The sequence below is a fragment of the Chiloscyllium plagiosum genome, unplaced genomic scaffold (genome assembly GCF_037043375.1).
Source record: "Chiloscyllium plagiosum isolate Xiang-an unplaced genomic scaffold, Cpla_swu_hap1 HiC_scaffold_35, whole genome shotgun sequence".
Classification (NCBI taxonomy): domain Eukaryota; kingdom Metazoa; phylum Chordata; class Chondrichthyes; order Orectolobiformes; family Hemiscylliidae; genus Chiloscyllium; species Chiloscyllium plagiosum.
Window position 1 is genome coordinate 32,558,786 of NW_028270173.1, and position 25,010 is coordinate 32,583,795.

At 48.2% G+C, this 25,010-nt stretch overlaps 2 protein-coding genes and 1 long non-coding RNA gene across 4 annotated transcripts in view; 2 read left to right on the top strand and 1 right to left on the bottom strand.

Moving 5' to 3' along the window:
• LOC122541329 (flotillin-1-like) overlaps positions 1-9,501 on the top strand; it is a 43,722-nt gene extending 34,221 nt beyond the window's left edge. For both annotated transcript variants that reach the window (XM_043677995.2, XM_043677996.2), the window contains exons 10-13: positions 125-170; positions 4,997-5,134; positions 7,897-8,061; positions 8,549-9,501. In XM_043677995.2, coding sequence (XP_043533930.1) covers positions 125-170; positions 4,997-5,134; positions 7,897-8,061; positions 8,549-8,578 — 379 coding nt within the window. In that variant the 3' untranslated portion in view covers positions 8,579-9,501. The remainder of the gene's footprint in view (positions 1-124; positions 171-4,996; positions 5,135-7,896; positions 8,062-8,548) is intronic.
• Positions 9,502-9,644: 143 nt separating this feature from the next.
• Positions 9,645-23,213, bottom strand: LOC148140621 (uncharacterized). Its single transcript, XR_015753070.1, has 3 exons — positions 23,118-23,213; positions 10,953-11,152; positions 9,645-9,768 (listed from the first exon to the last, which is right to left on the bottom strand). It is a non-coding gene; the product is annotated as an uncharacterized LOC148140621 (long non-coding RNA).
• On the top strand, positions 22,303-24,853 carry LOC148140622 (uncharacterized). Its single transcript, XM_087979482.1, has 2 exons — positions 22,303-22,912; positions 23,979-24,853. Exons 1-2 carry the CDS (start codon positions 22,745-22,747, stop codon positions 24,294-24,296), a joined length of 486 nt encoding a protein of 161 aa, XP_087835608.1. The 5' UTR covers positions 22,303-22,744; the 3' UTR covers positions 24,297-24,853.
• Positions 24,854-25,010: the final 157 nt, after the last annotated feature.

Genomic DNA, 25,010 nt, shown 5'->3' on the forward strand with positions numbered 1-25,010 from the left:
TACAGTGCCTCTGTGTTTTTTTGAGGCTGCCCTGGGTGCGGAGTTGAGAGTTCTCGGTCCTGTTCTGTCTAACATGCCCATCTTGTCGTTCCACTTGGCCGCCATTGTCTCTCTTGCTCTCTAGGTTGAAGCTCATCATGGAAGCTGAGGCCGAGGCCGAGTCCATTCGAGTAAGTCATTTTTTTTTCCACATCCTTCCTGTTGTGGGGAATCCTGGTCAGAAACTTGGGTTCAGATCTGGGATCGGCGCCACAGATTGGCCCTGGAGGGCGGGAGGTACAAAATTGACCGGAGTGACCCACCAGAGCTTAAAGCCTAAAATTAGAGGGCAGGATTGCACGGGCTGAGTTTGTATTAATGTAGCAGCTCTTTTGCAGAGCCAGCTAGGCACAGTAGACCAACTGGCCTCCTTCAGCGCTGTTAACCATCTGCGATACTTCAGACGGGTTTCCTTTTCACACAAGGAGCATGGGAACGTCGGGAAAAGGAGCGGTGGGCGGTCGTTCAGCTCCTGAAGCCTGCACCACCTCTGTATAAAGGTCGTGGTTGACCTGATTTTTATGTCGAATCCACGCTCTCACCTACTGCCGATCTTCCTTCACCCCTTTGCTGAGCAGGAATTTCACGGAACATTGAACACCCCAGCGTCCTTCAGCCCTCGACGTTGTGCCGACCTGTGGAACCAATCTGAAACCCATCTTCCCTACATTATTCCATTATCATCCATATGTCTGTCCAGTGACGGTTTATCAAATGCTCTTAAAGTTGGCGAGTCTACCACTGTGGCAGTGCCTTTTAGAATGTTGCCAGGCTCTGCTTCTGTTGCCTTTTTTTTGAAAAGAGAGTCCTGAAAACTCTGTGTGTGAGAATAGAATCCCTACAGTATGGAAACATGCCCTTTGGCCTTACAATTCCACACTGGCCCTCCGAAGAGTAACCCACCCTGACCCCTTCCCCCTACCCAATACTTACGCCTGACTGATGCACCTAACCTACACATCCCTGGACACTACGGGACAATTTAGCATGGCCAACTCACCTAAGCTGCACATCTTTGGACTCTGGGAGGAAACCGGAGCACCTGGAGGAAACCCACGCAGACACGGGACGAATGTCCAAACTTCTAGTTCTGCCGCATCTCGACTCCTTCCTCTTAAACTTTCTCGATCCCCTAAGAAGAGGAAACTCCCTCTCGCCTTTAAGACCCCTAAGAATCTTGCTTGTTCCCATTCACAGTGCCTCTTACCTCAATTCCAGTGGATACTCACCTCGCCTGTTCAACGCTTTCTCATATGGGAACCAACCCGTTTCAGATATTAGTCCAACAAACCTGGTCTGAACTGCTTCCGAACCATTTGCATCCACCCTTAAATACTTTTACAACTCGGAGGTCAAATCCCTCTGCTCGTTAAAACCAAAACACCCAGAAAAGCTCGCCTCGCCTCAGAAGCTGCTAAAAGTATTAGTGAGTGGAAGAAAACCCCTGATTTCCACAGTTTAAAGAAAAGATTATTTATTTTCCTGATTCTTACAGTGAAACACTAAACTAACCTATTAACAAATTAAACCCCTTTTTCTTAACTAATCACTATCTGACACCACTCCATAAAGATGCTGCTGCAGTAACACAGTTATTAATGGGGCGGCACGGTGGCTCAGTGGTTAGCACTGCTGCTTACAGCGCCAAAGACCTGGGTTCAATTCGAGCCTCGGGCAACTGTCTGCTTGGAGTTTGCACATTCTCCCCGTGTCTGCGTGAGTTTCCTCCGGGTGCTCCGGTTTCCTCCCACAGTCCAAAGATGTGCAGGTCAGGTGAATCGGCCATGCTAAATTGCCCACAGGTGCATTAGTCAGAGGGAAATGGGTCTGGGTGGGTTACTCTTTGGAGGGGTCGGTGTGGACTTGCTGGGCTGAAGGGCCTGTTTCCACACTGTCAGGAAGCTAATCTAATACTGAACACCAATACTTACCTGTACAACTGAGGCACAACCTCCAACCGTTTGCCTTGCATACTCACGGGCACCCAGATCCCTTTGCATCTCGAAGCTTTTCAATCTCTCACTATTTTGCTAATATGCATTCTGTTTTTCCCACTGAAAGGGACAGTCTCACATTACATGCACTTCATATGCCAGCCATTCGTCCCCTTCACCTATCTCCGTGTCTCAGTAAATTTGACAATACCCTCAGTCCCTTTATCCTAATCATGAGTATTAATTATAAACCATTAAAGTCCCAGCGCTGATCCCTATTTCACAACAACTCATTGTTTCTTGTCAGCTAGAGAGAGACCCATTTCGAGCTCCTTCTGCTTCCTGTTAACCAGTCAGTCTTCTGTACATGTCAGTATGCCACCCCTACACTATGACCCTTAATTTGCCACAATCACCTTTGACCTGATACCTCACCAAATGCCTTCTGTAAATCTAAGTACACTATGATCACTGGTTCCCCTTGATCCACATGATATGTTACTTTCTCAGAGAACTCTGGCATGGATATACAGGGCTGAATGGCCTCCTGGCTGTACAGGTCTGAGTCTGCAGTTGAAATATGATTTCCCTTTCATGAGGACCACAGTGCCTCTGACTAGTTACCTTGAGTTTGCCTAAGTGCCCTGCTGTAACTCTTAGTAATAGCCCTTAACATTTTCTCAAGGACAAATGTTAAGCTAGCAGACCTGTAGTTTCCTGCTTTGCATCCGTTGCACTTTCTGAACATTTTCTATTTAACAATCTAATGGGACATTCAACCTGTGCATCAACTATCTCACTTGCCAGTCTTCAAAAACAATGGGATGGAGTCAGTCAGGAGCTGAGTACCTGTCAGTCTGCAGCTCCGGCAATTCATTCAGTCCCACTTCTGTAGTGATTGTAATTTTCCTGCGTTGCTCCTTTTCATTTCCCGATCTGTAGTTACAAGCATAGAGACCTCAAGCTGTTATTTAGAGCCTCTATGATGAAGACTGATTGGGGTGGCACGGTGGCTCAGTGGTTGGCACTGCTGCCTCACGGCGCCAGGGACCCGGGTTCGATTCCAGCCTCGGGCGACCCTCTGTGTGGAGTTTGCACGTTCTCCCTGTGTCTGTGTGGGTTTCCTCCGGGTGCTCCGGTTTCCTCCCACAGTCCAAAGATGTGCAGGTTCAGGTGGATTGCCTGTGCTAAGTTGCCTGTCGTGTCTAGGAATGTGTAGGTTAGGTGTATTAGTCAGGAGTAAATGTAGAGTAATAGGGTAGGTAAATGAGTCTGGGTAGGGTTACTCTTCAGAGGGTTGGTGTGGACTTGTTGGGCCAAAAGGCCTGTTTCCACACTGTAGGGATTCTGTGATTAAAATGCCTGTTCAACTTCCATTCTTCATTTTCCATTATTAATTCTCCAGGCTCACCTTTCAGAGGACCATTGCTAACTTAGCTAACTCTTGTGTCGTAGAGGTCTTCAACTTGGAAACAGGCCCTTTGGCCGCCCAGTTTTCATAATTTAAACTCGTCCAATTTCCCTGCATTTGGTCCTTATCATTCTGCACCCCTCCCCAAGACCTATCCCATTCATGTACCTGTCTGAATGTTTCTTAAATGACAAAACTGTTCTCACTTCTGCCACTACCTCTAGCAGCCTGTTCCAAACACTCAGCACCCTCTGTGTGAAAAACATTGCTCCACTGCACGCTTTTGTATTTCTCCCCTCTCATCTTAAACTTACACCCGTAGCTTTAGACTCCCCCACCACTGGGAAAAACTGTTGGCTATCTACTTTATTTATGCCTCTCATGACTTTCTGGACCTCTAAGGTCTCCTAGGCTCCAGAGAGAAAGGCCCAGCCTATCCAGCCTTAATAATGCTTTCAATACGGAGAGAAAGTCTTAGTATCTGCTTTTAGATTTCTTGGCTAGCTTTCTCCTGGATTATAAATTTCCTTTGCTCGTACGTTTTTAGCCTTTCCTTTCTATATTATAATATTCTGTGGAATATGAGCCGACATCTGGATTTCCCTTCGATTTTTGGTTTTAGCTTTAGTATATTAAATGTTTTCAGTTAATCTGGCTAGAAGGTCTGACCTTTGGTATTGTTCGTCCTCGGAATTTATGGGCAGTGGAAATCTGGGATTGTTTTCTCTATTGGCACCCGCCCCAGATCACCGGATCCAAGAGCAGCTTTTCCAAATTCAAGTCAGGGCATTTTTGTTTCCTTTTACGGACGGAGATGGGGAACGCGGGTGAAAAGTGGTACAGATGGGCTATCATCAGGGGTGGGGAAAGAGCTGAGCGGCTGTGATATCGATGCTTTGGGTGGGGGGAGGTTTCGGCTGTGTCTGAATAAGCTTGGTAAGAGACAAATAAAACTGCAGATGCTGGAATCGAAAGTGGACAGGCAGGAGCAGGCTGGAAGAACACAGCAACCCAGGCAGCGTCAGGAGATGGAGAGGCCGACATTTCGGGTGTAACCCTTCTTCAGGACTGGGTGGGGGGGGGAGAGCTGCAGATAAAGGGGGTGGCGGGGGCAGGCTGGTGAAGTGGTGAAGACAGGTAGAAGGTGCCACCTGGTTGGTCAGTGGGAGGGATGAATCCAGTTGGTGGCTGGAAGGGAGGGGAAAGGGTTGTGGGGAGGGAGTTTATTTGAAATTGGAGAACTCAACGTTGAATCCTCCAGGCTGTAGGCTGCCCAGGCGGAAGATGAGGTGCAGTTCCTCCTCATATCTCCATTCCAAATAGCCTCCCTCCCCATCCCCCGACCCCCTCCCCAACCCCTCCCCCATCCCTTCCACTGCTCCCTGCCACCAACCAGATTCATTCCTCCCATGGACCAATCAGGTCATACCCTCCACCCATCCCCACCTGACCACCCTGCCCTCACCTCCCCCTTTATCTGCAGCTCCCCACCCCAGGGTTATACCCGAAACGCCGACCTTTGCACATTCCTGACGCTGCCTGGCTTGCTGCGTTGTCCCAGCCGCCTCCGGCCTGTACCTGACTAAACGGCTGTGCTTGGCTCGCTCCGTAGGTGAAAGGAGATGCCGAGGCTTTCGCCATCCAAGCCAAGGCCAAGGCAGAGGCTGAGCAAATGACCAAGAAAGCAGAGGCCTTCAACGAGTACAAGGACGCTGCCATGGTTGATATGGTGCTGGAAAAGCTGCCTGAGGTAAGTGCTCGAGAAGGCGAGATATCCCCAACCTGCGGCTGAGTGATTGTGACAAGCCTTAAACTCCAATCTCGGGGTGGTGGAGCAGGAGGGGCAGTTCTTGTCCATGATGTTCTGGAAATTCATCTTCCCCCAACCTCGCTCCTTTGCAAATCCCACCATCCCCACGCCACCATGGTTCGGAATTATAGAGAGCATCTTTGAAAATTAATTCGGGAGATGTCAGCTTCTCCGGCAGGGCTGGGGTTTATTGCCAGCTCTCCAGCTGCCCTTGAGAATGTGGTGGCAAGCTGCCTCAGTCTGTTTCATGTCGGTTGACCTAGAGTGCTGTCAGGAAGGGAGTGCTTGGATGTTCGACCCAGTTCGACGGTGAAGAAACAGAGATATATTTCCAAGTCAGGGTGGGCGAATGGTTCATAAAAGAACTTGCAGATGGTGGTTGTTGCCAGGCACCTTGTGCCTTTCCCCTTCCAGGCGGAAGGGGTTGTGGGTTGTCGGCGGCTACTTAGGGAGCCTTGTTGGAATTTCTGCTGCCCGTTTCAGCAATGGGGCACTGCAGTGATTGAGGGTTGGTGGATCTTGGGACAAGCGGGCTGCTTTCTCCTGGACAGTGTCAAGCTTCTTGACTGTTGTCAGAGCTGCACTAATTCAGGCAAGTGAGCAGCTCTCCGTCGCGATCCTGACTTGTGTGTTGGAGATGGTGGATAGGCTCTGGGGATGCAGGAGATAAGCTGCTGGTCACAGTATTCCCAGCCTCTGACCTGCTCTTGTAGCCACAGTATTCACGTGGCTCGGTCCAGCTCAGACACTGGTCAATAGTAACAGCCAGGACTGAGATATTTGGGTATTCAGTGATGATCCACTGATTATGGAATTGCTTAGCCTTGTTTATCAGTTACTGCTTTTGCTGTTTGGCACGGACATGTTTCTACTCTGCCAATCTGTGGGATAGCTTTCCCTGGGCTGAGGTGGGGCACGGTGGCTCAGTGGTTAGCACTGCTGCCTCACAGCACCAGGGACCCAGGTTCGATTCTAGCCTCTGGCAACTGTCTATGTGGAGTTCACACATTCTCCCCGTGTCTGCGTAGGTTTCCTCCCACCGTCCAAAGATGTGCAGGTAAGGATGGATTGGCCATGGTAAATTGCTCCGTAGTGTTCAGGGATCTGCAGGCTAGGTGGATGAACTGTGGAGACTGCAGAGTCACAGGGATAGTGGAGAGGGTTGGGTCTGGGTGCGAGGCTGTTCAGAGGGTCGTAGTGGACTCGATGGGCCGAATAGCCTGCTTCCACACTGTGGGGATTCGATGGTTTTGGTGCGAGCAGATGTGAGTGAGGAGCACCCTACGTGGTTGACAGGGCTCAGTTTGCCATGGTCATCTCTGGTGTCTCAGTTGATGCCAGGTAGTCGATATTATTTCATTCCTACTTTTCTTCTTCATGCAGACATTTTACAAGGTTCATAACAACCAAAGTGGCTTGTTAGACTGTTTCAGAGGACAGTCCAGTGTGGTCCCCGTTGCTGTGGGTCTGGTACCACACGTAGGCCAGGTTTCTGTCTGTAAACAAAGATGTTAGTCAACCAGATGGGTCTTTCCTGGTTTGACCGTCGGTTTTTAAAAGCAAAATTCAGATTGCACCATGAGCCATGCTGCTTTTTGAATGTAAAAAGTCTCTGGGCTATTAGTCTGGCGACAGCACCACTGTGCAGTTGTCTGACCAGCTTCAGTTGGGTGCAGAAATGCTTTCTGGGAATGAGCCAGAGAGAAGTACAGCATGGAAACAGACCTTTAGTCCAACTCGTCCATGCCGACCAGATATCCTAAATTAATCTAATCCCATTTGCCAGCACTTGGCCCATATCCCTCCAAACCCTTCCTATCCATATACCCATCCAGATGCTTTTTAAATGATGCAATTGTACCAGCCTCCACCACTTTCTCTGGCAGCACATTCCAGACATGTATCACCCTCTGTGTGGAAAAAGTTGCCCCTTAGGCCCCTTTTATATCTTTCCCCTCTCACCCTAAACCTCTAGTTCTGGACTCCCCCACCCCAGGGAAGAGACTTGCCTATTTATCCTATCCATGCCCCTCATGATTTAATAAACCTCTGTATTCGACACTCCAGGGAAAACAGCCCCGGCCTCTCCCTGTAGCTCAGATCCTCCAACCCTGACAACATCCTTGTAAATCTTTTCTGAACCCTTTCAAGCTTCACAACATCTTGCCGATAGGAAGGAGAGGAGACCTTTTAAATCTTTCCCCTCTCACCCTACACCTATGCTGTCTAGTTCTGGACTCCCCATCCCACAGGGAAAAGATCTTGTCTATTTACCCTATAAACCTCTATAAGGTCGAACCCTCCGCTAAGAATGAGGAACTTCACTGAAAGGGATAAACTGCGAGGGTGGTGAGAGGGAGGGGGAGGGGTTAAATTCTGTGAGGTTGTAGTTATGTCGCTGAGTTACTAATCCAGCGGCTGCGGCTGTGTCTTGGGAGCCTTTGGTCACATCGACTGTAGAGGCTTCAGTTAGTAATAATTGGGGATTAAAGCAAGCCTTTGCTGGGTGGTGACAAAGCCCTAACGTGATATTTATCATCCCCTCTCTGACCGTCCCTCGTTCTCCTCTTTCCGTCAATCCTTATCGTTGAGGAGTGTTGTTGTGCGCGAGAGAGAGAGAGAGAGAGAGACGGCTATTGATGTTGCAGCAAGGCTGCACGTTTTCTGGAGCAGTCCCTTGACTTGCTTGTTGTTGGGACCAGGTTGCAGCTGAGATCAGCCAGCCTTTCTCCAAAGTGAAGAAGATCACCATGGTCAGCAGTGGCAACGGGGAGCTGGGAGCAGCCAAACTCAGCGGCGAGGTGCTCGACATCATGACCAAGCTGCCGGACACCATTGAGAAACTCACCGGCGTCAGCATTGTCCAGGTGAGGAGCGCGGGAGAGCCTCCAGACTGGGTGGGTCAGATAGTGTCCTTTATCTCCCCTCTGGGACTGGGTGGGACAGTGGGTCAGACACTGTCCTTTATCTCCTCCCGGGGACTGGGTGGGACAGGGGGTCAGACACTGTCCTTTATCACCCCCGAGACTGGGTGGGACAGTGGATCAGACACTGCCCTTTCCCCCTCCCTCCCCCTGGGACTGGGTGGGACAGGGGGTCAGACACTGTCCTTTATCACCCCCGAGACTGGGTGGGACAGTGGGTCAGACACTGCCCTTTCCCCCTCCCTCCTCCAGGGACTGGGTGGGACAGCGGGTCAGACACTGGCCTCCCCACGGGACTGGGTGGGACAGTAACTTATGGGTTTGACTATCGAGCCACTTGCCTTTGAGAGTTTCGGGGAAGACGGTGCCAATGTTTAATCTATAAATTCTTTTCCCTTCCACCTCTGACCATGTCCCGTTGTGTCTGCAGGGAGCTGTGAAACCCAGTCGAATGTCCTAATACAGCAAGGCAGGCGAGCGTGGATGGAATGTGTGGTCTGGGACACTACCTGATGCAAGTGAAGTCCGACCGGGACAGAGTTCGGGCTGTGGGGTTGGCGATGGATAGTGTTCCTCTATTGCATGTGTATTTACCTATGTGTTACTGTTCAGTCAGCATGAGTTTGTCAGGTACCTTTTATTCTCCTGCTCAGTGTTGTCCTGTCAGTCAATCTCAATGTAGAAGGGATTGAGACACAAATGGACAATCATATCGTCGGTCTTTGTCACTGTGTCTCGTTTTCCTGAACCGCGTACCTCTTTCGAAAGGTCCTATCTGTTTTAAATTGTGCATTTTCTTGTCTGTGTCGGTCTGTCTGAGCTGTGACGATGCCTGAACGTTTCAGCACTTCGTAACTGGAATCTGTCTGCTTGGGTTCCGATAACAGTCGGGGTGGGGGGGGGGGGAGGGAGCTGTTTTCACAGCCTGAGACACTACGTGCTGTCAACGATGTCGTGTTTCAGTGAAGACTCTGATGGGGAGGACTCAGAAAAGAAAAATCATGTTTTAATGTTTTTTTTCTTGTTGTTTACCAAGTGGCAGTGCCTTAGAGTGTTTGTGTCTCTGACCAGATTCCAATTTTAACCAAATTAACATCATTCATTTGGAGGGTTATCATCCTGTGTCAGGACATATTAACACAATCCTGTGACGTTCACCTCAGCTCTCTGAAACAATCACTTAGTCCAAAAAAAAATCAAAACAATCCATTCAAATAACTCTGACTAATGTTTTTTTTTTGTAATATGTTGTGTATATATTATACAGAATTGCCCTGTTGCCTGATCCTCCTCAGTGGAGATATTTAGAGATACTCACTGTTACATTTAATATAGCTGTCCAGCTGCTCTGACAAAGTAAAATAAAACATCTCGTCTGCCTTGCTTCTGGTACTTATTTCCTGACAGCGGTGGGTGGGGATAAAAGGTGACTCTCTCCCTGTGTTCTGAATTTCTCCCCAGCTCTGCAGTCGCTGAGAGATGAGGAGGATGTACATCTCAGAAGCCGTTGGTCGTGCCCGTTTGAAATAAGGCACAGTTTGACTGAGCCTTTCCACATCCTGAAAGAGATTGAGGAGGTATACAGTTGAGCCCGTTTTTCCATGGCAGGGGTTTGGAGAGAGGCAGGAGGTGGGTTTTGATCATGCAGTCCTACGGTGACAGGAACAGAAAGAGGCCGATTAGCCCTTTGCGACTGATCTACTACTCAGTAAGATTTGACCATCTCCACTGACCTGCCTTTCACCCTCTCCTCGTCATCCCTTAATAACCCCTGCTCAATAAAAACCTGTCTGTTCCCATTTCGGAAGTAGGAATTGGCCCAGCATCAGCTGTCATTTGCGGAAGAGTTCCAAAATTCCAACCACCTTTTGCTGATACTTGTTTTTTCCCTAACTTCACCCCTGAATGTGCCTTAGTCTAGTGCCCTGTGCTCCTAACCAGGAGACACAGTTTTTGACTATCTAACCAACAATTTCACTTCATACCTTCAAATCTTGCAAATATGCTCTCGTCCTCAACATTATAGTGATCGCAGTCATACATGGTGTACTCATCATTTGCTTTAATCCTTAAGGAGTTGGGAGGTCACGTTGCGGCTGTACAGGACATTGGTTAGGCCACTGTTGGAATATTGCGTGCAATTCTGGTCTCCTTCTTATCGGAAAGATGTTGTGAAACTTTCAAGGGTTGAGAAAATATTTGCAAGGATATTGCCAGGGTTGGAGGATTTGAGCTATAAGGAGAGGCTGAACAGGGCTGGGGGCTGTTTTCCCTGGAGCATCAGCGGCTGAGGGGTGACCTTATAGAGGTTTACAAAATCGTGTGGGGCTTGGAGAGGGTAATAGACAAAGTCTTTTCCCTGGGGTCGGGGAGTCCAGAACTAGAGGGCATAGGTTTAGGGTGAGAGGGGGAAGATGTAAAAGAGACCTAAGGGGCAACTTTTTCACACAGAAGGTGGTGCATGTATGGAATGAGTTGCCAGAGGAAGTGGTGGAGGCTGGTACAATTGCAACATTTAAAAGGCATCTGGATGGGTATATGAATAGGAAGGGTTTGGAGGGATATGGGCCGGGTGCTGGCAGGTGGGACTAGATTGGGTTGGGATATCTGGTCAGCATGGACGGGTTGGACTGAAGGGTCTGTTTCTGTGCTATACGTCTCTATGACACCTCTGTCATATTCCAGTCGCCTTGTAATGAAGGATAGTGTCCATTGGTCCCCCTTGTGTTGATTTTGTTTTTGTACCTGTTCAGATTTAGCGGGCTGTGGGTGGGAGCCCCTAATTTCCTTTGATTCTTCCACCATTTGTAGCTTCACACCCATTCAGAAAGTACCTCCTGCTGTCGATATTTGAATCCATTCAGCACGGTTCCGTGGTTGGGGCTGTGCAGCTTATGTTCTGTTCTAAGTGTTGACTGGGGTCTTGAACCTTGGGAGGCATCACTAGCCAAGACTGGTTCTCAGGAGCTCTCTGGACGTTTGGACATGTTCGTTCGTTTCCCCCATTTGGATCGGGGGCTGCAGTCCATAAGACCTTAAACAACAGAGCAGAGAGTGGAGGTCCTTCAGTCCATTAAGTCTGCTCTGTCATTCAATGAAATCATGGTTGACCTGGTCATCCCGAAACCCATTTTCCTGCCTTTTCCCAGTAACCCTTGATTCCCCTTGCTGATTAAAATTCTTTCTCAGCCTTGGATAATGACCCAGCCTCGACAGCCTTCTGCAGGGAAGAATTAGACAGATTTGTCACTCTCTTAGAGGAGAAATTGCTGCTCATCTCTGTCTTTAGTGGGCGGACAGCTATCCTGAGATTATGCCCTCTGGTCCTAGACTTTCCCACAAGTTGGGGGCGGGTGGGTGGGGAGGGAATGACACTTCTACAGTTGTGCCAAGAAGTCATGTCCTGTAAGAATCTTGCATCTGGTCTGTTTGAGTAAGATGATCTTGAATTCATCTAAACTCCAGTGAGCACAGGCCCAACCCCTCCTCTTGAGTAAATCCCTTTCTGGTGAACTGTCTTTGCACTGCCCCGAACGCCTTAAATGCCAGGACCAAACTGTATGCAGCATTCCAGCTGTGATCTAACTAGTAGAAAGTGAGGACTGCGGATGCTGGAGATCAGAGTTGGGAGTGTGGTGCTGGAAAAGCACAGTAGGTCAGGCAGCATCCGAGGAGCAGGAAAATTGACGTTTCGGGCATAGGCCCTTTGGCAAAGTCTCCCCATTTTGATACTCCATTCCCTTTGAATACAATTCCAGGTGCCTCACCTAATACAGTACTTGTATGTTCGTTTTTTTGTGATTCACAAGTGAGAGCACCCAAATCCCTCCCTTCTCTAGCTTTCCGCAGTCTTTCTCTATTTAAATAACATTCAGATCTTCTACCTACCAAAGTATGTAACCTAACATTTTTACCCCCCCCCCCGTTATATTCCATCTACCAAGTTTTTGTCCACACACTTACCCTGTCTGTTTCTTTGTGATCCCTCAGCACTTGGCTTCTCTCTGGTTTTTGTCTTCTGCAAAAACTTGGCTCTTGTACGTTTTACTCGGAACGTCGATTCTCCTGCTCCTCGGATGCTGCCTGACCTGCTGTGCTTTTCCAGCACCACACTCTCGACTGATCTCCAGCATCTGCAGTCCTCACTGTCGCCTGTAGTACATTCACACATTTGGACTATGGCATGCTCGGTCATGACTTGGGTCGTATTTGCACTTTCACCTTAAGGGTGTCCCTGCCTGGTGTATTACGGCTGTGGGCTAGCTGGATTTCTGGGATGTGTGGTGGTGAGGCACTCTTGAGTTCCTGGGTTGTGGGTTCCATGATAATCTGCACTCTGTAATACCTTTAAACTACCAGTAGAGGCCAGTGTTGTGTCATAGTGAAATGGAGACATGCCAATGGAGGTAAAAACCTTTGGATACTTTTCCATTCGTTCATTGAGAGAGGAAAGATTTCTCTTTCGCAGCGACCTGAAATGACTTTAATTTTCACTTCAACTGTCAAATCCGCACACCCAACCTTCTTTTTAACTTTCTTTTTCCCTCTTTCCCCCACTCACCGTGGCTCAGTGGTTAGCACCGCTGCCTCACAGCGCCAGGGACCCGGGTTCGATTCCAGCCTCGTGTGGAGTTTGCACATTCTCCCTGTGTCTGCGTGGGTTTCCTCCCACAATCCAAAGATGTGCAAGTCAGGTGAATTGGCCGTGCTAAGTTGCCCAAAGTGTTAGGTGCGTTTGTCAGGGATAAATATACGGTAGGGGAGTGGGTGCAGGTGGTTTGCTCTTTGGAGGATCTGTGTGGATTTGTTGGGCCGAATGGCCTGTTTTCATACTGTAGGGAATCTAATTCCCTTGCTCTTTCCCTGTGTTTTGTTTTCCAGTTTAAGTATTTAAGCCTTTCCCTTTTGCAAGTTAATGCTAATTATATAAGTTATACCAGTCACCATAAAACTGGGTGCTCTTACCCCTTGACCTTTTCACCATTGGAACCGCTTTCTCCTCACTTATTAATTGCAAAAAGTTCTATCATTTTGACTCTCATTCATCCCAATGCATCTACACTACATAAGTGCTTCACTAACTAAAGCCCTTTGTGATGTGATGTTGAGCAAATGCCAATTAAAGCTTCAGATTGCACTAAAGGAAGCTGCAAATGAATTTGGTTGAAAGGTCAATCAACAAATACTTCGATAGCCGTTTTTCTTGGGTTCGCTCTGGAAAAGCGCAGCAGGTCAGGCAGCATCCAAGGATCAGGAAGAAGGGCTCGTGCCCGAAACGTCGATTCTCCTGCTCCTTGGATGCTGCCTGACCTGCGCTTTTCCAGCAACACATTTTCAGCTCTGATCTCCAGCATCTGCAGCGCTCACTTTGTCCTCCTTGAAGGGTTTGTTACCAATGGTTGGTTGGTAAGGAAGGTTGTCATGTCCATTAAAAATCACAAGTGAGCTCTTTACTACTCATTTCTTCAGTAGCATTTGAAGGAATCTTAAATTAGTTGCCAGGCATTACATTATTTGCTTGGGGGGGAAACAAAAGCCATGCTGCTGAAGTTTTGTATCTTTCAAACGTCAGGACATAACGCTGTCCGATTACAAATGAATTTTACAAGTGACTTGGGAAAAATTGTCTTTGAGGCCAAGTCTGCATTGAACCGAATGTGGTGTTGGTGAGTCACTGCAAACTGAGGGAAAACTCTCTCTGCTAGTTGGCGGCATACCCACAACAGAGCAGGTTGGTTCCAGTCTGTCATCTCTGACCCAGGAAACCTTTGCAGGAGCTCCTCAGGGTAAGCGTCCTGGGCTCAACCACCTTCAGCTATTCATCAGTGACATTTTTTGGACTTCCAGCACCTATAATATGAAAAATTTCAAGGTGTCATAATTTATTTCCCCAGGTTCCCTCGTTTCCATCTCCTCCTCTACAGTAAATGCTGACGTGAAATATTCATTTAGTATCTCACCTATCTCCTGTGGTTCCACACGCAGACAGCCTCATTGATCTTTAAGGGGTCCTATTCTCTCCCTAGTTACTCTTTTACTCTTAATATACTTTTAGAATCTCTTTGGATTCTCTTTAACTTTATTTGCCATCACCATCTCTTATCCCCTTTTTTCCTTAAGTGTACTACCCTCATACTCCCTCCAGGATCTGATAATGCCTTCCCTTTCTTGTCCACAGCCTTAATTTCTCCAGCTGTTCAGCATTCCCTAAACCTAACCACCTTCCCCTTCACACTACTAGGAACATACTGTCTCTGAACTCTCATTATACCTCATTTTTAAAAGCCTCCCACTTCCTAACCATGCCTTTACCTGCAAATAGCCTTCCCAATTGCTCCAATTTAGAACTTTAACTTTTAGATCTGGCCTATCCTTTGTCGTAAGTTTTTTTTAAAACTAATAGAATTACGATCACACCTCAGTCACTTGCCCTGCCTTATTTCCCAAGAGAAGGTCAAGTCCTGCTCCTGCTCTAGTAGGTACGTCCACATGTTGAATAAGGACATTTTCTTGTACACACTTAACAAATTCCTCCCTCTCCAAGCCCTTAACACTAAGGCAATCCCAGTCTATGTTTGGAAAGCTACAATTCCCTACCGTTATTACTCTATTATTCTCATAGATATCTGAGATCTTATGTATTTGCCTCTCAATTTCCCGCTGTCTCTAGTACAATCGCAACAAGGTGACCATCCCTTTCTTATTTCTCAGTTCCATCCAAATAACTTCACTACACAGTCTCGCAGGAATATCCTTCCCAAGCCCAGCCATAATGTTAGCCCTAACCAAAAGTCCCTGCCTCCTTCTCTCTTGCCCCCCCCCCCCACTTCTATCCTTCCTGGAGCATCTATAACCTGGAACATTAACCTGCCAGTCCTATCCATCCATTTGCTATGTTTCTGTAATTGCTATAATATCCCAGTCCCATGTTCCTAACCATGCCCTGAGTTCATCTGCCTTCCCTGTTAGGCTTCTTGCATTGAATTAAATGCAGTTTAATTCATCAGCCCTACCTTGTTCTCTGCCAAACTCTTGGCTGCAGGAAGAAAGTGAGGACTGCAGATGTTGGAGATCAGAGCTTAAAACGTGTGGCGTTGGAAAAGCGTAGCTGGTCAAGCAGTATCTGAGGAGCAGGAGAATCGACATTTCGAGCGTAAGCTCTTCATCAGGAAAGCTTATGCTTTCCAAAGCGCCAAATCACCCTCACTAGTTTAAAGCCTCCCAAGTAGCAATAGCAAACCTATCCAAAGGATATTGGTCCCCTTCCCATTCAGGTGGAACTCATCCCACTTCTACAGGTCATTTCTACCCCTGATGAGATTCCAATGCTCCACAAACATGAATCTTTAACCCCCCCCCCCAAACCAGCTCCTCAGCCACGCTTTCATCTGCCCGATCCTGCTATTCCTCCTCTCACTAGCACATGCCATTGGTAGTAATCCAGATTAGATTGGAAACAGACCCTTCAGCCCAACAAGTCCATACTGACCCTCCGAAGAATAACCTACCCAGACCCATTCCCCTCTGACTAATGCTTCTAACACTATGGGGCAATTTAGCATAGCCAATTCACCCTAACCTGCACATCTTTTGGATGTGGGAGGAAACCACGCAGACACGGGGAGAATGTGCAAACTCCACACAGACAGTCACCCCAGGCTGGAATCGAACCCGGGCCCCTGGTCCTGTGAGGCAGCAGTGCTAACCACTGAGCCACCATGTTACTACGCTCAAGGGCCTGCTTTTTAATGTTGTGCCTGGTTCCATATATTCTCTCTGTGGAATCTCATCACTGTCCTTACCGACATGGTACCAATGTGCACAACAACCTCCTGTTTGTCCCTCTTCCCCCTCCAGCATACTCTCCACCCACTGAGAGATATCCTTGACCCTGGCACCGGGGAGGCAAAACACTGTCCTGATGCCTCATTGTCCACCGTAGTCTGTTCCCCAGACCACAGGGTCCCCTATTACAATCGATTGCCTGGAACCTGACATACCCCTCATTACAGTTCAGCCAGTCACGGTACCAGAAACCCCCCCAAAAGTGGCAGATCTGATTGAGATGGGAATAGCCACAGGAGCGTTCTGCATTACCTGCCTACCTCTCCTACACTCCAGCATCTGCAGTCCTCACTTTCTCCTACCTTTCCTAGTAGCCAACCATCCTACCTGATTGTATCTGCACCTTGCTGAAACTACCTTCCATCACACACCCCTTGCTTTTGTAAACTCCTCATTGCCACTAGCTACCATTCCAACTGATCCATGCAATTTGATAGGATTCGCAACCAAACACACTTCCTGCAGGCGTAATCATCAGTAACATGGACATTCTCCCTGATCTCCCACAACTGACAGGAAGAGCACATTGGGACAAAATTGAGGACTGCAGATGCTGGAGATCAGAGTTGAGAATGTGGTGCTGGAAAATCACAGCAGCTCAGGCACATCCGAGGAGCAGGGGAGTTGATGTTTCGGGCTGGAGCCCTTCATCAGGAATGAGGCTTGTGAGCCGAGCGGGTGGAGAGATAAATAGGAGGGGGGGGGTGGGGCTGAGCAGTGCAATAGGTGGATGGAAGTGGGGGGTAAAGGTGATAGGTCGGAGGGGAGGAAGGAATGGATAGGGGGAAGGAGGATGGGCAGATGGGATGGGTGATGAGGGTGGTGCTGAGCTGGAAGGTTAGAACTGGGGTAGAGTGGGGGGGAGGGGAAATGAGGAAACTGGTGAAGTCCACATTGATGCCCAGGGGTTGAAGGGTTCCGAGGTGGAAGATGAGGCGTTCTTCCTCCAGGCATTAGTGCACCAATTAACTCTACCGCCCCTTGGCCCAACATTTCAACTTCCCCTCCCACTCTGCCGAGGACAGGCAGGTCCTGGGCCTCCTCTGCCGCCACTCCCTCACCACCCAACGTCTCGGAACACTTCAACCCCAGGGTATCAATGTCGACTTCACCAATTTCCTCATTTCCCCTCCCCCTCACCTTACCCCAGTTCCAACCTTCTAGCTCAGCATCATCCTCATGACCTGTCCTTCCTGCCAATCTCCCTTCCCACTGATCCGCTCCACCCTCCTCTCTCACCGATCACCTTCACCCCCACCCCCATCCCTACCTTCTCCCCAACCTCTCCTCCCATTTATCTCTCCACCTGGAGTATCCCTGCCTTCAGTTCTGATGAAGGGCTTTTACCCAAAACGTCGATTTTTCTGCTCCTCGGAAGTTGAGCACAAGGTGGCGCCAATGCAGTCATCAATGTAGCAGAGGAAGAGGTGGGGAGTGGTGCTGGTATAACTACAGAAGATGGACTGTTCTACGTAGCCAACAAAGAGACAGGCATAGCTGGGGCCCATACGGTTGCCTATGGCTACCCCTTTGGTCTGGAGGAAGGGGGAGGATTCGAAGGAGAAATTGTTAAGGGTGAGGACCAGTTTGGCCAAATGAATGAGAGTGTCAGTGGAAGGATACTGTTGGGGACGTCGGGAGAGGAAGAAACGGAGGGCTTGGAGGCCCTGGTCATGGAAGTTGGAGGTGTAGACGGATTGGATGTCCATGGTGAAGATGAGGCGTTGGGGGCCGGGGAAACAGAAGTCTTGGAGGAGGCGGAGGGCGTGGGGGTGTCCTGAACGTATGTGGGGAATTCCTGGACCGGGGGTTGGGGGATAGAGCAGTATCGAGGTAGGTGGAGATGAATTTAGTGGGGCTGAGACGGAGAGCCAAAGCCATTTCTGCCCCTTTAATAATGTACAATCCCAGTAACTACCTAAAAACCAACACAACACGCTTTGCTCATAAACACGGTGCTAGCACAGACTTACTGCTCTGGGATAACAACACCAATCCTTAATATTAAAGGTCAATCAAGAGACGGATCACTGTGTAAATATAAGAAAATAAATGCCTTCACCTTACTCACGCGTATAGATTTTCAAACAAAAATAACAGAGTAAGATTTGGAAGTTTTATACATCTTAAAAATCAATTTAAAAGGCATAAGAAGCAATCTTTTTACACAGAGGGTGGTTTGCGTGTGGAATGAACTTGCAAGGAAGTGATGAGTGCGGGTACAGTTACAACACATTTGGAGAAGTGTATGAATAGGAAAGGTTTGGGGAGGGGGGGGATATGGGTCAGGAACAGGCAAGTGGGACTAGTTTAGTTTGGGATTATGTTCTGGTTGGACCAAAGGGTCTGTTTCTGTGATGTATGATTCGATGATTTAGTTAATTAGGTTCAAAAACCAAAGGTCATCGTCTTCTCCTGTAGTTTCAGGCAGTGATTTTTTTTTCACCTTCTTTCTTTTACGTTAAGTTCCTCTCATAGCGAAGGATAGCATCCTATTAGTCTTCCAGATTCCGTACTGTGCCTGCATATTTACTTTTTGTGACGAATGCAGTACAGCACCTAAATTCCCCTGCACCTCTGAATCCTGCGGTCATTCTCCATTTCAGTAGTCGACGGTTTTTTGAAAAATAAAATCGGTCCTTCCAAAGTGAAAAGCTCCACATTTTCCAGACTTGTGCCTACTCGCTCAGCGTTTTATCTGTCTGCAATTTGCTTATATCCTCTTCACACCGTCTGGTTTTGTTTAACTTGTACATTTCGCCGGCGTGACCTCACTCCCCTCATTGAAGTCATCGATACCAATTGTAAAAAAAAAATTGAGGCCTGAGCACAGATCCGATCCCATCCTGCCTGTCAAACAAAGACTCATTGGTACACACTGTCTGTTTCCTGCCAGCCAACAGATCTTCTAGCTATACTCATACACTACTCCCTATATGATGAGCTTTTCTTTCATGTAATAACCTTTGGTAACTCACCTTATCAAATGTCTTCTGAAATCCAAGTATAACATGTCTACAGGCTACCTTTTATTCACAGCGCATTTCCCTCCTTTAAAGAATCCAATCATTTGGTTAATAAACATGATTTCTCTTTGACAATTTGATTCACTCCACATAACACCAATAAACAGTTGGAGGTGCCTGATATTGCGATGGGCCCTGACGACGTTCCAGGGATAGGATTGAAGACTTGAGCTTCACAACTTGCTGCTCCTCTCGCCAATCTATTCCTGTTTTTAATGCGGAAATGCGGAAAATTGCCTGGGTATGTCCCGTAAACGCAAAGTAGGATGAGTCCAATCCGGCCAATTACTGACCTATCAGTCTGCTCTCGATCGTCAGTGAAATGATGAAAGGTGCCATCATCAGTGCTATCAAGCAGCACGTGCTCAGCATCGCCCAGTTTGGGCTCCCCCTGGGCCTGACCTCATTACAGCCTTGGTTCAAACATGGTCAAAAGAGCTGAATTCCAGAGGGGAGGGGAGGGTGACCGCCCTTGACAGCAAGGGTGTATTCGACCGAGTGTGGTATCAAGGAGATTGAGCAAAACTGGCATCGATGGGAATCGAGGGGCAAACTCTCTGCTGGCTGGAGTCATATTTGATCCAAGTGAAGATGGTTATGGTTGTTGGAGGTCAGTCATCTCAGCTCCAGGACATCACTTTACGAGTTCCTCAGGGTAGTGTCCTGGACTCAATGCTTCATCAATGACATTCCCTCCATCATAAGGTCAGAAGTGGAGACCTTTGCCAATAATTGCAGTGCCATTCGCGACATCTCAGATACTGAGGCAGTCCATATTCAAATGCACCAAGATCTAGATAATATCCGGGCTTGGGCTGACAAGTGCCAAGCAACACTCACACCACACAATTTCCAGTCAATCATGACCATCACCTATAAGAGACAATCTAACCACCGCCCCTTAACATTCAATGGTTGTGACCAGCACTGAATCCCCCATTATTGATGTCCTGAGGGTTATCATTGAACAGAAACTCAACTGGACTTATCATATAAATGCAGTGGCTACAGTAGCAGGTCAAAGAGTAGGAATACTGTACTGAGTAACTCACCTCCTGACTCCACAAAGCCTGTCCACCATCTACAAGGCTCAAGTCAGGAGTGTGATGGAATATTCCCCACTTGCCTGGGTGGGGGCAGCCCCAACAACGCTCATAAAACTTGACACCATCCAGGACAAAGCAGCCCGCTTGATTGGCACCACATCCACAAGCATCCACTCCCTCCACCACTGACACTAGCAGCAGTGTGTACTGTCTACAAGATGCACTGCAGAAATTCACCAAACGTCCTCAAGACAGCCCCTTCCAAACCCATCCACTTCCATCTAGAAAGACAGGGACAGCAGATACATGGGAACACCAGCCCCAGCCAGTTCCCCTCCAGGCCACTCACCACCCTGACTTGGAAATATATCGGCTATTCCTTCACTGTCACTGGGTCAAAACCCTGGAATCCCCTCCCTAGGGGGCATTGTGGGTCAACCCACAGCAGGTGGACCGTAGCGGTTCAAGGTGGCAGCTCACCACAATCTTGTCAATGGGGCAACTAGGGACGGGTAATAAATGCTGGGCCCAGCCAGTGGTGCCCATGTCCTATGAATGAATATAATAAAATGTCTTCACATTGGAGACAAAGATGAGTAATATCTATTCTGAAATGATCGTTGGCATTCCCAGGGATGAACATGTGAATCAGCTGTATGCCAAATACATACAGCTCTGCAGCCCTTGCAAATGGCCTATATTTTAAAATCATTGTCCCCTTTTTGATAGTTTGACCCATATTTCTAGTACAACTGTAGGAGACACAGATTTTTATCTTGTTGGATAGGCTTCCAGATATGGCGGAAATGATGAACCCCAAATACCATGTCCAGACACATGCAGCTGATGGATACAGTTTGGGAGAAGATTTGTAGCTCGGGTGCTCGTTGCTGTGGTTCTGTTCGCCGAGCTGGGAATTTGTGTTGCAGACATTAGTCCCCTGTCTCGGTGACATCCTCAGTGCTTGGGAGCCTCCTGTGAAGCGCTTCTGTGATGTTTCCTCCGGCATTTATAGTGGTTTGTCTCTGCCACTTCCGGTTGTCAGTTCCAGCTGTCCGCTGCAGTGGCCAGTATATTGGGTCCAGGTCGAAGTGTTTGTTGATTGAATCTGTGAATAAGTGCCATGGGCATGGCACAAATTCCCAGCTAATCCACCCAGCCTGCACATCTTTGGACTGTGGGAGGAAGCTGGAGCACCCGGAAGAAACCCACGCAGACACGGGGAGAACGAGCAAACTCCATGCTGACACAGTCACCAGAGGCTGAAATCGAATCCGGGTCCCTGGCGCTGGGAGACAGCAGTGCTAACCACTGAGACACCCTGCCTTAGGGGAAGGAAATCCACTCTCATAACCTGATCGGGCCTGAGGTGACTCCAGACCCATGACAATGTGGATTCCTCTTTAAAAAAGCTGAGCAAGCCAGTGGTTGAATAGAACTGTTTACAAAAGTTGAGTTAATTTGTATAAATCGTTCGGCATGGACAAGTTGAACCGAAGGGTCTGTTTCAGTGCTGTACAGCTCTATGACTATGACTCTGGATGCGAGGTATTGCATGTTGGTAAAACGAACAAGGGCAGGACTTATACAATTAAAAGTAGGGCCCTGGGTTGTGCTGTAGAACAGAGAGACCGAGGGGTACAGGTACGTACTTCTTTGAAGTTTGCATCGCATGTAGACAGGGTGTTGAAGAGGGTGTTTAGCATGCTTGCCTTCATTGCTCAGACCTTTGAGTACAGGAATTGGGAAGTCATGTTGAGGTTGTACAGAACATTAGTGAAGCCTCTTCTGGAATACTGTGTCCAGTTCCGTTCGCCCTGTTACAGGACGGATATTATTGAGCTAGAGAGCGTTCAGAAAAGATTTACCAGAATATTGCCAGAAATGGAGGGTTTGAGTTATAAAGCAGAGGCTCGATAGGCTTGGAATTTTTTCACTGGAGAGTAGGAGGTTGAGGGGTGACCTTACAGAGGTGTATAAAATCACATAGATAAGGTGAATGTGTTTTCCCTGGGTTGGGGGGATTTCAAGTTTGGGGCCACATTTGTAAGATGAGAGGAGAAAGAGTTTAAAAAAGACAAGAGGACCAGTTCTTTGGCGTGTAAGGAATGAGGAAGTGGCGGATGCGGGGTTCAGTAACAAGACATTTTGATAAGGACATGAACAGGGAAGTTTGAAAGGACATGGGCCAGGAGCGGGCAGGTGGGATTAGTTTAGTTTGGGGTTATGTAGACTGGTTGGAGGGGAAGGGTCTTGTTTCTGTTCTGTATGTATGACTGTCCAACTGTCTGCACTGCGATATGGGGCTGTCATCTCTGCAAAAGGAGGTTGAGGGGGGCACTGAAAAGCAAACGCATGGATATTTGCTAGGCGATGCCCCTGCTCGGGTTCCTGTTCCTGGTAATTAACTGAGTCCCAGTCTTCGGGAGTCTAACTGGCCTTGCACCACTGAGGGCTTTGAGCGTCAGATCAGGGAAGGAGAGAGCTTGATGTCACTGAGAATTCACCCAGAAACCAAGAGGAAGGAAGCCGTGAGGCTGGAGCTGATGCTGGGGGAAGAGGTGGGGCCGGCGATATAAAAACCGAGGGGGTGGCTCCCACTCGGAATCCGGTAGCGTTTCACAAGCTGAGTCTGTATTTTTTTTTGCAGCTGTAGTCGTTGTGTGTGTGTGTTTTTTTTTAATTCGCTGTTCAGCTTTGGGAGGAAGCATGTGCCTGGCCAGGCATTGCGCTGGAATTCAAGCTCACACCCCCGCCGGGGCTTCAGGGGGGAAAGCCCGGCCGCTGGTGTTCACCTTCGAGCCCATCCCGAAGCGAGAGTCTCAGCTCCGGCCGCCGAGGAGACGGGCTGCTCGAGTTCTCTACCCACCGCACCAGGTAACCACCCCCTTTGCAGAGACACGGCCCTTTGCTTATGTATCGCCCCAGCCGTCTCCTCCTGGTTTCCATCTGTCCTTCCCTCCTGCTCAAATCCCTCTAGCTCTGAGTTCCCCCTTTCTGCCTCAGCCCTTGCTTTCTCCCCATCCTCAACCGGTTCAAACAAATCCTTTTCTTTCCCGGAACTCTTCCTTTCGGTCTTTACCTGAGAGGCAAGTCCTTCATCTTCAGACCACACGCCAGTTTTTCTCTCTCTCTCTCTCTCTGTACAGATGCTGCCAGACCTGCAGAGATTTTCCAGCATTTTCTCTTTTGGTTTCAGACTCCAGCATCCGCAGTAATTTGCTTTTATCTCTGTCTCCCTCTCTCTACGGTATTATCGTTGCAACTCAATCATGTTCAGAAAACAAAGTTTAAAAATCACACAACACCAGGTTATAGTCCAACAGGTTTAACCAAATAAACCTGTTGGACTATAACCTGGTGTTGTGTGATTTTTAACTCTGTACACCCCAGTCCAACACCGACATCTCCAAATCCTGTTCAGAAAAGATTTACAAGGATGTTGCCAGGGTTGGAGGGTTTGAGCTACAGGGAGAGGCTGAATAGGCTGGGCCTGTTTTCACTGGAGCGTTGGAGGCTGAGGGGTGACCTTTTATAAAATCATGAGGGGCATGGATAGGATAAATAGACAAGGTCTTTTCCCTGGGGTGGGAGAACTAGAGGGCATAGGTTTAGGGTGAGAGGGGAAAAGTATAAAAGAGATCTAAGGGGCAACTTTTTCACACAGAAGGTGATGCGTGTATGGAATGAGTTGCCAGAGGAAGTGGTGGAGGCTGGTTCAATTGCAACATTGAAAAGACATCTGGATGGGTATATTAATAGGAAGGGTTTGGAGGGATATGGGCCGGGTGCTGGCAGGTGGGACTAGATTGGGTTGGGATATCTGGTCAGCATGGGCGGGTTGGACCGAAGGGTCTGTTTCCGTGCTGTACATCTCTATATTGTTGGAGAGATTTTGACAGTATCCCATTGCTAACACCCTCTTGTTTTGTCCTCTCTGCAGGTCAGGAAGCCAGTTGTTCCCAGACGTGACGCAGCCAAAAGGCTGTTCCTGTTCTTCCTCTCGGTCGTCCTATTCCAGGTCTACACTGCGACCGAGGACGAGAGGCCGGTCCTGCCGGTGATTGAGCCTCGTACCTCTGCGGTCTGCCCGGCTCTCCCTCCCGCCTTCCACGCTGCCTCCCCTGGGGCACGGAAGGCGGCTGCTGCTCCTGCTGCCACCCCACGGCTCGTGCCAGCCCTCAGCACGGTCTCTCCTCGGGGGGCTTACCCAGTGACCCTCATGGCCGTGTACACCACCTCAGGTTACTCACGCAAGTGAAGCGACGACAAAACGTTAGGAGGAGAGGGGTACTGTGGGAGGAGAGCGGCAGTCTCCAAGCTAACACCGTGTCCTACGGAGACCTGGCAGAGTTTGGACGACCCCGTTTGAAAGAGAGTTTGGGACTGGGCTCCGACGTCTGGTTTCTCCAGAGGCTGATGGAGTTCAGGACATTTTAAAAAGGAACAGGACTTATTGTTGCTGATGTTACAAACCGAACGTTTATTTCCACGAATTGCAACTTTTTTTTCTTAATTTATTGTTTAATTCTAATTATTTATTACACCTCGTTTTGTTTTTAACTTATTACGAACATTGCCGTATTTATAAAGGTTATTTTGACACATCCAGTGAACTGTCTTCACAGATCTTTTGAGTGGTCTCAGCAGTTAACATGAAGCTAGACATGAACTTTTGTACCAAAGTTTGCGATTGTAGATAGATCAAGCACATAAGCCCTGAGACGTCTGCTTCTTTTTTCTATCTGACGGTATGTTCTATGAACATTGTGACTCCAGTATTGAAATAAAAGGCATATTGGATGTCATTTACTGGTGTGCAGAAGATCTCTGTCTCTCTGTACCAGGGTAATGTTTTCAAATCCCCATGATGGGGAGGTGCCAATTTTGGACTGGGGTGGACAAAATTAAAAATCACAAAACACCAGATTATAGTCCAACAGGGCTAGTTTTTATTATATCAAAACATCGCAGT

Coding starts and splice junctions, on each gene's coding strand:
- LOC148140622 (XM_087979482.1), top strand. CDS start 22,745: ATGTGCCTGGCCAGGCATTGCGCTGGAATTCAAGCTCACACCCCCGCC. Junction 22,913..23,978: donor TTCTCTACCCACCGCACCAG/GTAACCACCCCC, acceptor TCCTCTCTGCAG/GTCAGGAAGCCAGTTGTTCC.